We start from the raw sequence: 15505 nt of genomic DNA, 5'->3' as shown, positions 1-15505 counted from the left end.
AGTTTCAGGTCTGCTGCAATAGCGTCTAAAACGAATATTCCTGAATCGAGCATTGTCGTGTTTCCTACGGAATTAGCGTCACAAGAATTCGAAGAAATAAAGACAATTTTTCTTAATGTTTCACGTTTTAATAGTTGTTTAATTTATACACAGCTAGCATTTAGACATCGCGATATTTTCTTCTCTGTTCCAATGTAATAATTATTAAAGCATAAAATTTAAGAAATACCCTCACAGATATTTGTGCTGCTATATGCATGACTGGTCGACTCTCAGAAAGCAGCCCTTTCCTATACCGTGCTAAAACAAAAGCCTTCTCGCATTCAATTGACGCGATCGAGAATATAAACAAAAAGAAAAAGCATCTCAGCTCGCCCAATAAATCATAAAAAATGGCATGTATGTAAACCGTAACCGCGCTCTCATTTAATTACCCGAATCCGTTCGTGCGTGACCGTTTTGCCAAATAATTGCTCGTATATGCCAAATGGAACTGCCAATACGCGTCCGCGCTTTGTCTGGATGGACGTATAAGCGTTACCTTCGCGTGAGTGCCAGTGTTTGCGCATGTGCGTACTCAACAACCGGTGAACTACCATTTGGAGTGGGCAGGCCTCGCACGTGGCCATTATCAACGGACTCGCATTTCCTGTTTTAGAAGTCGTAAACCTTTTTTCGTGCCGTGCAAACGTTTGCTCAAGGAACGAGAACAATCATATATATGAGGCGAATCGTGACTCCACCACAAACGCACCGTACGCAGGGCTCATTTGTTCTCTGAAGACAAGCTGCATGCGCAATAACCCTGCATTTAAATGAAGAAAGAACAGTCCCTTCATTATGCTCCTGTGGCCAAACCACCGCTGAGGCGTAGCTGTGCGTCATATACTGGAGCCGATCCCTCCTCTTTCGTTACCTCTTTTAACACGTGCACACGGAAGCACCCGTAATTAACGCACGCACCCATGACCACCGTAGCTTAACTACAAGTCGAATTGGATAAAAACCAGCGGGAAACACGAACCACAGAGAAGTGATACGACGGGACAGGCTGGAACAGGCTGTTTCCCACTGGTTTTTATCCAATTCGACATGTACCAACCAGCCCAGTACATCGCCTTGAAGCTTAACTACAGAACCAAGTGAAATCGAATCGTCGGTTTTTTTATCCCAAACCAACGCAATGAAGATGTGAGGTGCCATATAGTGTGGGGTCTCCGGATTAATTTAGGCCATGTGGGCAGGCCCGTAGCCAGGAATTTTTTTCGGGGTGTGTGTGTGTGTGTGTGTGGGGGGGGGGGGGGGGCACTTGCTGAAAGCTCTGGCTATTTGAAAAAAAAAAACGCCTATTTTCATTATTTATTTTCGGTAACACACCATATATCATAAAAATTTCGGGGGGGGGGGGGGGGGGGGGGGGCTGGCTACGGGCCTGCATGTGGGGCTCTTTAACGTGCCCCTACATAACGAACCTTGTTCATTTCGTCCCGATCGCAATGGCGAGGGAATCGAACCCGCGACCGCATGCTCAGCAAGCGAACGCCATAGTCAATGAGAGGCATCTGTAAAACTGGTAATGCCGTTCTGTCATTTCTGACATAAGGTTCAACGGGCGTGATGTATACACGGGAAATACGCGCAAGCGCTCGAACACGCAGGAGTTATTTGCTGCGGTTGTTCCTATCACTTTTCTCTCTATTTTCCTACTATTCTTTTATTCCCTCCTTATCCCCACCCCTACAAGGCACTGCGCCGTGTCGCCTATAGGCAGACAGAAATTAGGTGCCTTTTTCCTTTCCTGAATAACCACTGAAGAAGAAGAAGAATGCCCGAACTCATGTACTTGTACAACGCAGTGCCTCAAGATGAGCGCGACGCGCTGTGATCTTGTTCTCTGCGTTTTGAGACCTATTCTGCTCCCGTCGGAACATTCCCCCTCACTCGCGCAGCCCTGCATTCTCGGCAACCAACCGGCCCGCTGCGGTCAGTAGTTCCACGCACACTGCCCAGCGTGGACAAACATCGTCGCACGGTTTCAGGGTTCCGCGTCGCTGCCACGCATATGCAGCTGCCGCCGCACGCTGTGTCCAGTGCCACGTTGTCCCTGGTCTCCCTCGGCCTGTCAGCCACTGTGCGCGCCGCGCGGTTTGAGGAATTGGTATGCGGTAGCGCCACCGCTGCGCCCAACCGAGCCAGTCGACACCGCTGCGGTCTCCTCTCCGACAACCACGGGCACCAAGCAAACGCACAAAACACATCGGCCTACTCCTGCGAGCCGCATAATCTCTAATGCGAGAAACACGGCGCATGTGCCTACAACAATTCAGTCTTGCGCCCACAGAGCAGCAACATACGCAAAAACAACGCCACGTAAAGAATCACAGACGCGGCCAAGAAAAAAAAAAGCGCATAAATCATTTTCATGTCCCCCCTTGCTTTCTAAGGCTTCCTTCCGTCCTCCTTCGAAGGTTGGTTTTCTTTTTTTCGTTATTACTTCAGCGCCGCGGGCAGGCCCGGTGCAGGGGCTGCCCTTCGCCGCGGGGCGGCGCTCAAGCGACCCCGGGCGGCATTGCCGAGAGTCATATATTAGAATCATTGTCCCCGGCAGACAGACTTTCGATTGATATCGCGGTTTTTCATGATTTAGGCCTCGTGACCGCATCGCGCTGCGTGTTTCCTGATCGCGCTTGTTTCTCGGCGCTCGCCTCTTCTATAGCTTGCGGGTTCTTTAGAATCCCCACCTCTCTATGTGCCGCCTTACCTTTTTTTTATTCCTTTCCCGCCGTTCCTCTCTGACTGCTAAATTCCCGGCCTGCATTTAGCAGCTGGGCGGACTTGATTCCAACCAGGAGTGGCCGTCTTCGCACTGGATCTATAACTTAGACTGGGCACTATGTAGCTTGTCTGAAGCTCTGAGGAGGCAAAGCACGAACCCATCGGCTGCTCCCGCCATACGCGAGGGGCACGATCATTCGTATACCGATTTGTCTTCGCGCGGACAAAAAAAAAATCGTTATGCGCATGCGCTTTGATGAGCGAACCGCTCATTCCTGGCTTGCGGTTATAATGGGCACCGTTCTTCAAAAATAGGCGCAATACTGGATTTTCACCTTTTTCTGTCACGCATTCAACCTCCACACGTCCCCATACATTTACTTGCCTTAGATGAATTGTCGTAATAAAAAAATGTTGCGAAAGCTATATATTGGAATTTTGAATACGCGCCAAGCACGTGAAGCTCAAAGTTGAACGCAGACAGCAAGAATCAATTGCTAGGCTGGATTTTTAACACGCAGATAATCCTGAAAGGCTTTGTGTCAGGCAACTTGCACTTGGCGAACACCACCAGTTTGGCACGAAACGGCTCGATTTTATTACTGAATTAAACGTTTCTTTTATTACGCACATACCGGCCGCCAACGTTGCCTGTCTATGATCTATATAACAGTAACGCGTGGCAAACAAAATAAGGGTATTTGAAAAGTGACCTGCTCCCAACTTAAGGAAGCAACGACTATAGGTAAAACTTTTTTTTTTTAAATTAATCATGCACCTAAGGCCCAAGGAACTTAAGAGGTGTCTGGTATGTCGGAGGCTGATACGTGCAGAACGTACAAAAAAGGAAAAAGATCGACTCGATTGTCAACGGAAGGACGTCCTGCCTAATCTCATCATAAATCGAATAATGTGCGCAAAATAAATCTTCCTTTAATCGCCCGAAGGTTTAAATGTATTAAAAAAAATGGCTGTCTATCTGCATATAGTGAATCATAAAATAAACTGAAATTGCGAAAACCAGCATCGTCCTTTCTGCAGAGAAATTAGTCATTGAGGTTAGAAACGTAGGACTCGGGCAGACGCAATAGCTACAGAAACAACCACAGCAAGATAACACTAAAGTTTAGTTTCAGGGTATCGCAAGAGATGGCGCTTGTTAGACGCTACAGGTAGCAATAGGTGCCTCAGCGGCGTGCCAGAGTACGCGCTCTGCCCGTGTAACGAGTGGCAGCACTTCCTGCTGTCGTAAATGAGCAGAAGCGCAGCTGTTTCCTTTCACAGCACATTAATTCCAACGTGGGTTTGTCTCTCGCTGCTTTAAAAAAAATAGACAAGTGCAGTGCAAAAGGCGACATAAAAGCCGCTGTAGCGCGAAAGGAACCATTTGCACCTCCACGAACTGCAACTGGAGGCAGTAAAGAGTCTCGGGTCGTTTTCCGCTGGTCGAACACGAGCGCGCAAGACGCGTTATCCGGGTGCATACCGTCCACGTGGCGTGGCACCGGCGCCACAGCGAGCTCATCTTTGAGACATCACCGCAGGCTGCGGGGGAGGCGGTCGTTTTCTCACTATATTCTCAGACCACGAAAAAAAAAAAATCGTCATTGGCTAACAGCGTGCGTGGGCTTAGAGGCTGCTTTCGAATGCCGAGACGATACTTTGAAGCTGCGCAAAGTATACCGCGACCCTGATACCGTACACACCTGACTGAGTACGCTGTTGTATCAATTTGTCATGCTCCTGTCACGGGCACAGAATGCAATCAGTTTAGCGCTCACGCACTGGTCGTGTTTGTACATGCCATAGTTAGGAGAAAGTGGATCCCAAGGCTTCTTTTCCATACTAACTTCGTGTGCGACAGTGGCTGCCACAGCTCGACGTAAAGATGAAGCTATATGCCAACTAAGTGAATTTCAAGCTCTGCTTACTCTGCTAACCGGACTGTTAACCTGATTAACCTGTCTTCCTTTCTCCTCTTGTTTTCTCTCTATCCCTTTTGATTACAAGGGAGCGTAAAAAAAAATAGCCGGGTAAAAAAAATGGTGCACGGCCATGTTCCCATCTGTGTTGAAATCGCACATGTACAACAGTGCTCAGGAATTGAAATGCTATAGTCGGCCTGCGTGACGGCTAGTGCTTTTTTGAGCCATCGGTGAATGCTGGGTTATCGCCAGGGGGTCGTATGCTGTCACAACGCGGGTGCAAGGCTTTTTCTTTCATTAGATGCCGTAATGAGTTACGTGGGTGTCCACAGCGTTCAACGGTGGCGCAAGAAAGCATCAGGCGCCGTGCGGGCGGACTGTCGAGCTTTAGAATGCTGAACACTGTGCATGTCAGTGGTCATATTCAGTCATCCGCAATAGTTCACCTCGTCTCGTGTTTTGGCAAGAAGCCAGAGCGCGTCGTGACTCCTCACTGGCTTTCTGCGCAGAATAACATCGCATGAAAAAAATGGCGAAAAATAAGTTAATTAGTGTTTTACCGCTACTACATTTAGCAGATGGTGTCTAATTCTTTTCGGTATATTGCGTTATTCTTTAGGTTGAATCATAAAGTCTTATAGTTGTACATATAATTTCGTACTGATTCCTGCCGTATGTACTGTTACGTTGTACATTTGCGAAATTCACAATGCGTTTCATTGTTTTGAGCATTCCGTACGCTTGTCAAGGCTAAGCTGCTTCCTCGCCACACTGTCATGTGGGGGTTTGATCAGGCCGCTGCGTGCGGCTTTTACCCTTACGTCCGCTCTCTTTCTGCATTCTGTGAAGAGATAAATAGATATTTCAGTTAATTTCATTGTCGTCGGGCAGCAGCTGAAGCGCCACCATGCAGGTGGCTGCGAACGCTTCACCGAAGTGGTCGGTATAAACAGCATTTGTTTCCTTTTTACTCATTGACGCTGTTACACTTGCACCCAGCAACAAATTTTCATTTATCGTTACTCTCTGGCTTCAATTTTTTTTTCCGACTGGGCAGAACTACAGTGACGAGAGTTGGTATATATATATTTTTTTTTTGCGATTAAATGAAGGCAAAGTAACTCGTAGCCCCTCTCCCCACTTAGCGGTGTTTCTGCCGGGCCATATTTTTGCCGGGAAGCGGCTCCCGCACAAGACTTTTCCTGAATCCACGCAGGTTCCCGAAAGTTATAAGCGCCAAGCGTAAGGTAGACTGTAGAAAAACCTTTAAAAAACCCGCACTGCCGGGCGCAAACTCTCGCGTCTCTATGCGATTTCCAGAGAGGACGATGGCACACCAGTTAATCTGGCTGCGGCCATCACGGTCGTCTGCAGGGCCGCACACAGCGCAGTCCCTTCGCCCAACGACGCCACTAATTACATCCATTACAAGCCAGGCCAGTCGAGGGCACTCCCTAATTAGTCGCGTGAAGCCGAAGTGCGTCCCAAAACACGGCTACAGCAGCGAGGGATTTTCCCGTTCCCTGCGCTCCCGTCCGAAAACCGCTCACTCAGGGCCACTCTTGGCAAACACGCGCGAGCAGTGCGCGCGATGCGAGGCGTTGGCTGGACCTGGCTTTCATTGCGTCGTTGCTTGGGCCGGCTCTCGCGAGCTGGACGCGTGAACGCGTTATGTTGGCGGCGAACGTCGCCATGAGTTGGGACCTGAAGGAGAGGGGAATGCCTTCCCCGAGTGATTCTGTAATTAATGGCGCACCCAACAACGCCGACGCCGTAATTGCGTACGCACAACTGAGCTCCGAGCACAGCGGTGCAAGACTCTACGGCTGAATTCGTCCACCGCCGCAGCTATACAAGTCTACTTGCTGGTGATAAGGAGAAGGTGAAAGATGAGCATTATTAGCGCATCACGCTTTTCGAGTGAATTAGGGCTCACCAGATATCGCGATCCGATGGGATGCTGTCTCTTCTACTACCGAGTGAAATCCTCCACTATCCGTGGAGGATTTCCCGAAGTTAGATTTCTTTTTCTTTGTTCCGTCACATCTTTGCGGACCATATCCCTGCATTGATGATTTATTTGTGCGCGCAGTTTAATTGCTTACATCGCTGTATATATTAACGATGGACACTTGTTTCTATGTCTTCTCCTCAGAACACGTGTGAGTTCCTCGTTTGTGTTAACGGATAATGAAGAGTTCACGAATCACCAGAGAAGACGTTATGAGAGTCAAAGCCCTACTTCATGAAATTAAGCTACATAACGAGCGTGCTTTCTCTATGCATGAATCGTAGCGTTCATCTTTGGCGATATCTGTACAAGACTGAAACTTGCGCTGTTGGTTGCACTTCATGACTTAACGGTGGCGAATCCGTACACAAACAAAGAAGAGTAGCGCTGAGCATTCGTGGTCATTCTCTTATTTTTTTTGCGTGTGCATGCGCTGCCGTTCAGTCATAAGATATCAGTATAATTTGCTCGGAACGAGTACTACCAGGGTATCAAGAATCAAGGGGTCACGCGGCTTCCCCATATATAAAGGTGGCGAACGGCGCGCTGTTTAGCTGCCAATGATCGTTCTTGTTCGAGAATCGCCGTCCTGTATAGGGGCACCGTTTTTACCGTCGTGGCGTTAAATCAAGCTATTCAACTGGGCCACCCTTTATCGGGCCTAGGTCTCCGCGTTCCCGCTGCAGCGCGAGAAACCCGAGTGTGTAATATGTCCGTGTCACGGAGGATCCATGTACGCGGATACGTGCCCGCCGCAAGACCTGCCCCCGTATCGCCCGTCGGCGCCGCGGCGGCGGCAACAGCAACAGAAGCGGCGATGGCGGCGGCGAACGCCTAAGTAATGTTTTTCGTCACGCGCAAGTTCCGTTTTCGATAACAGATAGACGCGCACATTTATGTTCTCCTTGTTCGGCGCAGCTAACGCATATAACTGGCTTTCCACGGCGGCACCGGGTGTCGCTTCCTTCAAAGCCAGCGTATATGCACAGTGCAACCCTGTCGACGCAGGAATTTCGCAGGTCACAGGCGCATAAATCCGTTCGGGATGCTGGCTTCACCCGCATGGTGACCCTCAAGCAACGGTGCCTCTTTTTCCGGTTCTGCACACCGTTACTCCTGCAAGCGCATCTGTGGCACTGTGATCAGCAATTTTTTTCAATAACGTGAGCTCAAAGAATAATTTGGCGCTTTCAAGTGGCACCGGCTTCTCCTTGCTGCCCCAATGTATGCACGAAAAGAACAACAAAAAAGAAAAAAAAGGAAGAAGAAAACCCTCGCAAGGTATGCAACATCCGACACATGTATCAAAATTTTGCAGGGTACGCGAGCTTGGAAAAAAAAAAAAAGAAAAGAAAAAATGCTATATGTTTCGCAGAATATCGGCAAATAGCCTGTAATTCAGAATTACAGTTAGCACTACAGCAAATTTGAAACCAACACAGTGCTCCATTAATTGAGTTGTCGCATGCCCAAATAGAGAATAAATCGAGCTTATTGCGCGTGCCACATGCCGCAATTTATTGTCCTCGACTTTGCATACAGTATACGTCGAGCTGCGCACAAATTGACCAATACGCAAGCAGTGCCATCATAGATACAGAATTTCCGCGAACATTCTTAACTCAAAGACATGGTAAACAGCGTCGTGACTCACTCAGAAAGGGCGCCGCAAGAGATGGAACGTCCTTCTGTAATACCCTCTGCCCCAACACGTGCACACGTTATTTTGCTTTGAGACAACGCGAAGTCAACGTCTGAGCGCTTAACGCCGAATGCGACGAGCAATTTTCGTTGCGCCCGAGACAGAGATACCGCTATGGCCGGTATCGTGATAAAGCAGCAGAAAGCGCAAATTCAACTACGAAACTCGACGATAGCAAGCACACTCTTTACAAGACACGACTGCCTCACGTGATAGTGAAAACAAATCAGAAACAAATCCGGGCACCTCAGACATTTGCGAACTTTGTTTCAGCGACAACTTCTCAAGAGAGATGTTCATGTCGACGCATGCTCTTTTGCTTTACTCTCTCCTTTATCTCTCTCTCTCTTCCCTTCTTCATTTCGCCAGCGGCGGGTAGCCAACCAGACCTCTAGTTAACATCCCTGCCTTCTGTCTTTCCTTTTTCTTCCCTTCCTCTGTTTTAAGTATCTAATTGGAGCTGGATCAGGAAATGTATGGCTCACCTTCCGGACTTCGTGATGATCATCTCGGTGCCGAGATCGTGAAACTTGTCCCAGAGGTCCTTGTTCTCGAGGTGGCAGTCTACGTGCACAAGTTCCTCCGAATTGCAGCGCGGCTTGAGACCGGCCGCGTAGGGATTGTTCGATGTCTTGGACGAAGAGGAGCCGCCGCCTCCGCTGGTGCCCGCGCCGGAGTCTCTTGACGACGCGCCGTCCTCGCCCTGGGTGGACACCGCCGGCGACACCGTGCTGCGACAGGGAGACGGTGACCGCGACTCGCACGGGCTCAGCGGGGCGTCGCTGGAAGGCGCTGGAGAAGAGGCCGTCGCCAGCCGGCATTCGCCCGCGCTTCCCGGGGACGCCTCCTCGGGCTCCTCCAGCAGCCGTTCTGCAACAACATGAAGAGCATATACGATCAGCTGGAGACGCATACGAAACGGGCGAAATCGCCAGCAAAGCCCATATTCTGACGCATAACCCCTTCCTCCATTTCCGCGTTCTAAAACATAAGTAATTAAATTCATGAAATATATGATCAAACGAGGCACGCTGTAGTGGGAGACACGACATTAAGTTAGACCATCTAGGGTTCTTTAACGTGCACCAACTTTATGTAGACGGGTGTTCTTGCATTCAGCCCCCATCGAACTCCGGCAGCCATGCACGGCCCTGAATTGAGCCCGCATCCTCGCGCTTATAGCATCGCACCGCCACCCTGGCGGAAACTGCATATACTGTTATAAATTGTTCACACTTGTGTTTTTAATGTGCTCTTCAAAAAGCTTTTGAGCATGACTGATCGTTTACCTGCCATCGTGCTACAAAACATGCAGAAGTCCTTGCGTCTTGTACTTTTTTTGTCAAAACTTACAGTCGAACAGCGCCTCTACAACGAAATGTCCTCAATAAAGAAATATTCTGAAAAACCGCAGCACTTCGTTATGAAAGCGTTTGACTGTACTCTTTTTTTTCTACTGTTTTTCTTATTCATAGGCATGTTTTGGTAGTGTTTTATCATCTTCTTCCATCCTTCTTTCTTTTGCTATCCCTTTTTGCTAAGCATTCGGGACAGCCGGCGCTTTAGTGGTGAAGCATTTCCCATATAGTTCCCAGCTCAATGTTGTAGAAGGGAGCGGAGATTAACGTGCTACTATTCACATGGAGGGGGCTGAAATTGCGCAGACAGAAATATTAGGCAACGCCAAGTGCCACAGATAGACCAAAATGAAAAAAAAAGGGCGCCCGCGGAACCGACGAAAATGTAACGCGATACCGAAAGACACTCTTTATCTCCGCGCTCTTCTGAAGCGACAGCGCGTGGCTGACGTAGCGGAGAGGCAAGTCTTCTTCATTGGTGCACCGAATCGCAGAGTCAACGGAGCACTATTCTTGCCCATGGCGGGCGAAATGGCGCGCCAGATCGAGTGAGTCAACGCGCGGCGTATACTTTCGCCGACGCGCGCTGGAATAAACGGGCGGCGTGCCACGGGACCGCCCGAGCAGCGCGAGCCAGCGGCGGCAGTCGGGGGCAACATAGCAGTCACACTTCCCGCTGCGCCAGTGCACGCAGCATCTTCGGGGAAGGAGCAAAAAAATGCGGCGCCCCCGGGAAAGAAGCTAGGCGGAACGGAGGCCTCCCCTTCCGACATGCGGCCTAGGTGTGCGCCGGAGGACGACCCTGGCTGCCAGCGAGGCGCGCAACCACATCTGGTGACCTACCGCAGCCACGCCGGGCAACAGGAGACGCTGTGTCGCTTCTCGACCGTGGCGACAAACTCGCCATCGACTCCGGCTTGGGCGCCAGACCTCCCAGATGGTGGTGCTCGCTGCCGCCGCTCTTCCCGGCAACGATGGATAACCCCGAGCTGTCGCTCTTTCCGCTATCGGAAATCCGCAGCATCGTCGCCCTCTCTTCCACCAATTTTTTTTTTCTTTTTTCTTCCGGCCCTTATGCCTCGACGTCCCCCTTCTCTCGCCACCGTCGAGAGAGCAGCGTGCTGAGAGGACGGTGAACGACCCGCCGCCGACGGTCAGCGCCTGCGCAGCCTCGTCTCGTGGCACTTGGCGCGATGTCCACATATAAGGTACTATACCGCGCGCATGCTGCTCATCATGCATCGGAGACCCCCGTCGCGCGCCTCCAACGACAGCTATCGGAAAGGGCCTCTTGTGTGCACGCCGCCCGCAGGCACGCTCGGTCTCGGCAATACGAAGGCGGCAACAGGGGCGCGTGTTACGCTGTGTCGTAATGTGATGTGCTGCGACATGTAGCATCACACAAATGGGATTGACGGTGAACAGGCCTTCCCTTTCTCTTCGAATGTATGGCTACGCAGCGCGACGGCTTCTCATTTTGCTCCTTGCGTGTGCAGTGGCATTCACCGAAACCTTCACGTCGGGCGAACAGATCAGGTGTACCTTAAAGCATCTGTTTGAGAAAAGGCGAGAAACTGGCTCGCGAGCGGAACCCTCTGCTCAACTTGTAATTACCTCCCTTTGTATATTTTTTATTTCTGTTTTTCATTAACTTGTGGAAAATATGAATTGCGGTACAGCTGTATCGCTTGTTATCTTTACCACTAATTACGATCACAGTGGCGGCTTTGAAGGCAAGTGCAACAAACCTGCAGATTCTGAAATAACGTGCGTCAGTGAGCACTAACGTCGCCACAGTTCACAAGTGCTTTATTTTGGTAAAAACGGAAAAGATAATACTACACTTAGTACCGAATACTTGTGGTGATATTACAAATAGCCTTAAAATCGCCTCAACGACGGGAATCTCGCGAAACAAGTTCTTACACTTGAATTGTCTTCAAGAGGAGATACCAGCCAACCGTGATGCAGGGCATATACTGTTGCGAAGCCATGGCTACCGGCTGGCCAATGACAAACAAGGGCATACGAACAGAAGGCTATGCACATTTGACCCGCAGGGTCTGTATACTGACATCATCGCGTATTCTAAACGTCACACGTATGGTGATGAAAAAAGTAAGAAAAAAAAAAAGAATGATAAACTGAAGCTCCGTCGCCAGCGCTTCGCATCACGCGAGGAGGGTTGGTTGCTGGTTGCACGCGAACTTTATAGTAAGCGTTCTCTATGCAGCGCCAGTGAGGGTGCAATTAAATAAAAGCTCGTTCGACAACACAATCAGTCGGTGAGCATTAATGCAGTCGATAAGACACCGGGGGAAGAAAAGAAATAGCAAAAAAAGCGCGCAAGACGAAAGCAGCGCACATGGCGGCAGCGCAATTACCTCGCTTTGACATCTGTACCGCGGGACCATGCACATGAACGAAGTCGGCGACGTTTCGCAGTCGGTTCCGTCGCGACGCGTACATATAAACTGCCAGCGGCACGGGAACAACCGAAGGACGGTCTTTTTGAAGAACTGTTCCCGGGCACGATATCCGATAAAACAGGTCTCATCCTATTATAGAGGGGGGCCTCGGCGCGTACCAGTCTGTCAGCTTGTTCCTCGCCGGCTCGGTATATTTACAGCGCGTATCGTCGGCGCGCCCGGTCGCGGAGGACGCGTCGGATATGCCTATCAGGGCGTGTGCCCAGCGGCAGGCGAGGGGAATGCGAGATGAGCCGCGCTATCTTGGCGCGGACACGACACAAAGGCCGACCCGAAACATTTTCAAGTGCGCTCCCACATGGCTTGGCACACTTTGCACTAAATGGATACCCCCGAGATGAGTCCATCTTTATTCCATTCACTCGCGCCCCGGGCGTGATGGAAATGGCCGAGACACGACCAGCTGTGCACCATGAGTCCGCCGCATGCATAACGGGCGGCATTCTTGCGCGCCGCGTAGGACCCTTGATTCAGCAGGCGAAGACGCGCCTCTATGAAAATAGGAAGAAGTCCCATCATCCACAACTGTGGGTGCAGTACAGAAATTTCCGCCACTGCCTTCCGGAGGAGCCCTTCAAAACGGGCAGCCACGAAACAAACATCATCACTTGTTTTACTTTCACGATGCCGCAAGATATCGCGGAGTGTTCCTGCAGAACACAACCGCCAGCAACCTTTCATTAAGGAGAAATATTATAATGCTGCCTGTACTGCAGCATCCTAAAGGCAAAACAAGTCATATAGACCGGGCCGTGTATAACAATTTGAGCATCGTGGGCTACAGTGCTACTCTGTGCTGCATCAGGGATGGTTCTGCGTGCACCCGTATTCACGAAAGCAGCTTGCTCTTACGAGTGACTTCCAGCAAGTCGTGGTGCTGGACATATTTGACGCATGAGAAAAGTCGGCTGGATAATGGCAATGCGACTTACGAATCGCAAGTTTTGGGTTGTCTAATTTGGGATTAGGCGATCTCTAATACGAGGGAGGATAGAATCAAGGGGGCTCATCAAAAGGACTTCGCGAACCACGTATAAACATCCCTGCAATATTGTGTGCGCATGCGGACTGATCCCACCGAAGCGTTTGTCATCAGCATGATGAGCACCGGAAACGGGAAATAACAGGTCAGGGCCCATTCACAGGAGGCTCTTGCGCTTGAATTGCAAGGGAATTATTAATAAGAGAAAATTTGATGATGTCCTTATGCAGGACACATTATTAAGAAAGGGAAAATAGACAACCACCCATTTGTAGCACGAAGCCACAAGGAAATCCATACGGATTTCCTTGGTAGAGCGACCGCCCCGGATAGGCGTTGCTCCCGGGTTCGATCCCCGTACCAGGACGAATTTTTCGGCGACTAAGAGGCTTTCTTTCTGAGAAATCCGTTTGGATTTCCTTGCGGCTTCGTGCTACAAATGGGTGGTTGTCTATTTTCCCTTTCTTAACCCTTCCGCCACCTTGCGGGATTCCGCAGAACTGATTTTCAATTCAGGACATATTATTATCGAAGGTACCAGGGCACTGACATAATGCACTCACGAACAAAAATGCTTTGTGAATTCGGGCTTAGAACGCCTTTTACACATTTAATATAATAGCAATGCGACATGCGTTTGCTCTGTATTTGGCTTCTAAGCATGACGAGTATAGTCTTAAATGTACGTTTTTTGAGTTATCTGTCAAAATGCGGCTGCATGAGGCTGTAAGCGCAACAACGCACTGGAGTAGTTTGGGAATTATTTGCGAAGAACAACCGCGTGCTTACATTTAGAACCCCGGGTGGTTGAAATTAATCCGGAATCTCGCACCACGACGTGCCTCATAATTATGTCGTGTATTTTACAAGGAAATCCCTAGCAATTGGGAAGTATTGGCAATTTGACTTGTGCTGAAAGCACACGAGCTCTGACCAACTGAAGCGATGTGTGTTGCTGACCGCGAAAACATCGCACGTGTACGATTGCAGAGATGCAAAGCGGTGGACGAAGTTAACCTTTTGTTTTTATTCAGTTTCCTTGTCATGTAACGTCACGCCTGATTGACACACCATTATCGTGTATATATATATATATATATATATATATATATATATATATATATATATATATATATATATATATATATATATATATATATATATATATATATATATATATATATATATATATATATATATATATATATATATATATCACCGAATACGTCTCCCTGCGTGCTTTTTATTTCTCAGAGGCTTGCTCCTCATCACGCAACCTTGAGCGTGGTATGCTTACTAATCTTTTATTATAAAGCCTCTCACTTTGAAAGCACATCTGAGCGTTCGACACGTTTACTATAGAATATACATGCACGAGGCACAAGCGAACGGGACAGTATCAACTTTTACAACAGCATAAGCATGTTGCTGCATTACGGAACGTTCGATAATCTGGGGCAGGCCAGGCGCTGGGCAGGCTTATCAAAATTCTTATACAAGATAGCCGTTAGTATCGTTTCGGAAAAACTACCCTTCATTTGCATTTCTTCATCGAGTAGCATCGTAAATTAATAAATACGATGCGATACAATTTCCTCCTCTGACAGTTTGAATTGCCGTTCACACATTTCTGTTACGTTCACCACTTGGCCACGAGGTTGTGTGAGTGAGCACGAGTATAGAGGTTCCATTCCCAGCGGTGGCTGACGAGTTCCAAAAGGCCAGCATGCGACGACGCTCGTTTATTCAGAATTAGATGCACGTAATGAAAAAAAAAAACGAAACTTGATGAACAAAGTGTTCAAAATCTATCAAGAGCAACATGGCCTCCACTGTTATAGCATTGTGCAAAGATTGTTAACACTGGCGCTGCGACCGTTCTGTTATGTATAGGTGGGAACGATGGCAAGCACGAGGATTTGTCCATCTTCGTGCTTTGCTTTAGGCGTCCTTGCGGCAGTGAATCAGTGATATGAGCAACTTGGTTCATTTACAACACGGTTAAAACGCAGCGCTACTGCGACGAAGACAGTTAAGGCTCTCGGTGTACTCCTGTCTCTCTTCTTCCGCAGGTCGCGTTGCATTTTTAGCAAGCTTTTGCGGAATTATTTTTGACGCTTTAATTTATTTTTAACACACTTTGGCGGGGTAGCCGGTTTGGATTCATGATACAATTTGATCATGATGCACCATTGAAAGTTAGCGCTGACCCGTTGCATTTTCTTCACGAAGGTAAACTAAGCGAACACTTTTAGAATGTTGC

General features: G+C 48.9%; 1 protein-coding gene across 1 annotated transcript in view; it reads right to left on the bottom strand.

Annotated features, from left to right (window-relative positions):
* Positions 1-15505, bottom strand: part of LOC119378876 (T-box transcription factor TBX20) — a 113499-nt gene that overhangs the window by 56186 nt on the left and 41808 nt on the right. Inside the window, exon 2 of the mRNA XM_037647928.2 lies at positions 8899-9283. Coding sequence (XP_037503856.1) covers positions 8899-9283 — 385 coding nt within the window. The remainder of the gene's footprint in view (positions 1-8898; positions 9284-15505) is intronic.

Source organism: Rhipicephalus sanguineus, chromosome 1 (genome assembly GCF_013339695.2).
Source record: "Rhipicephalus sanguineus isolate Rsan-2018 chromosome 1, BIME_Rsan_1.4, whole genome shotgun sequence".
Classification (NCBI taxonomy): Eukaryota; Metazoa; Arthropoda; class Arachnida; order Ixodida; family Ixodidae; genus Rhipicephalus; species Rhipicephalus sanguineus.
Note: the sequence above shows the minus strand (reverse complement) of the source record. Positions and strands in the feature narration are given on the sequence as shown.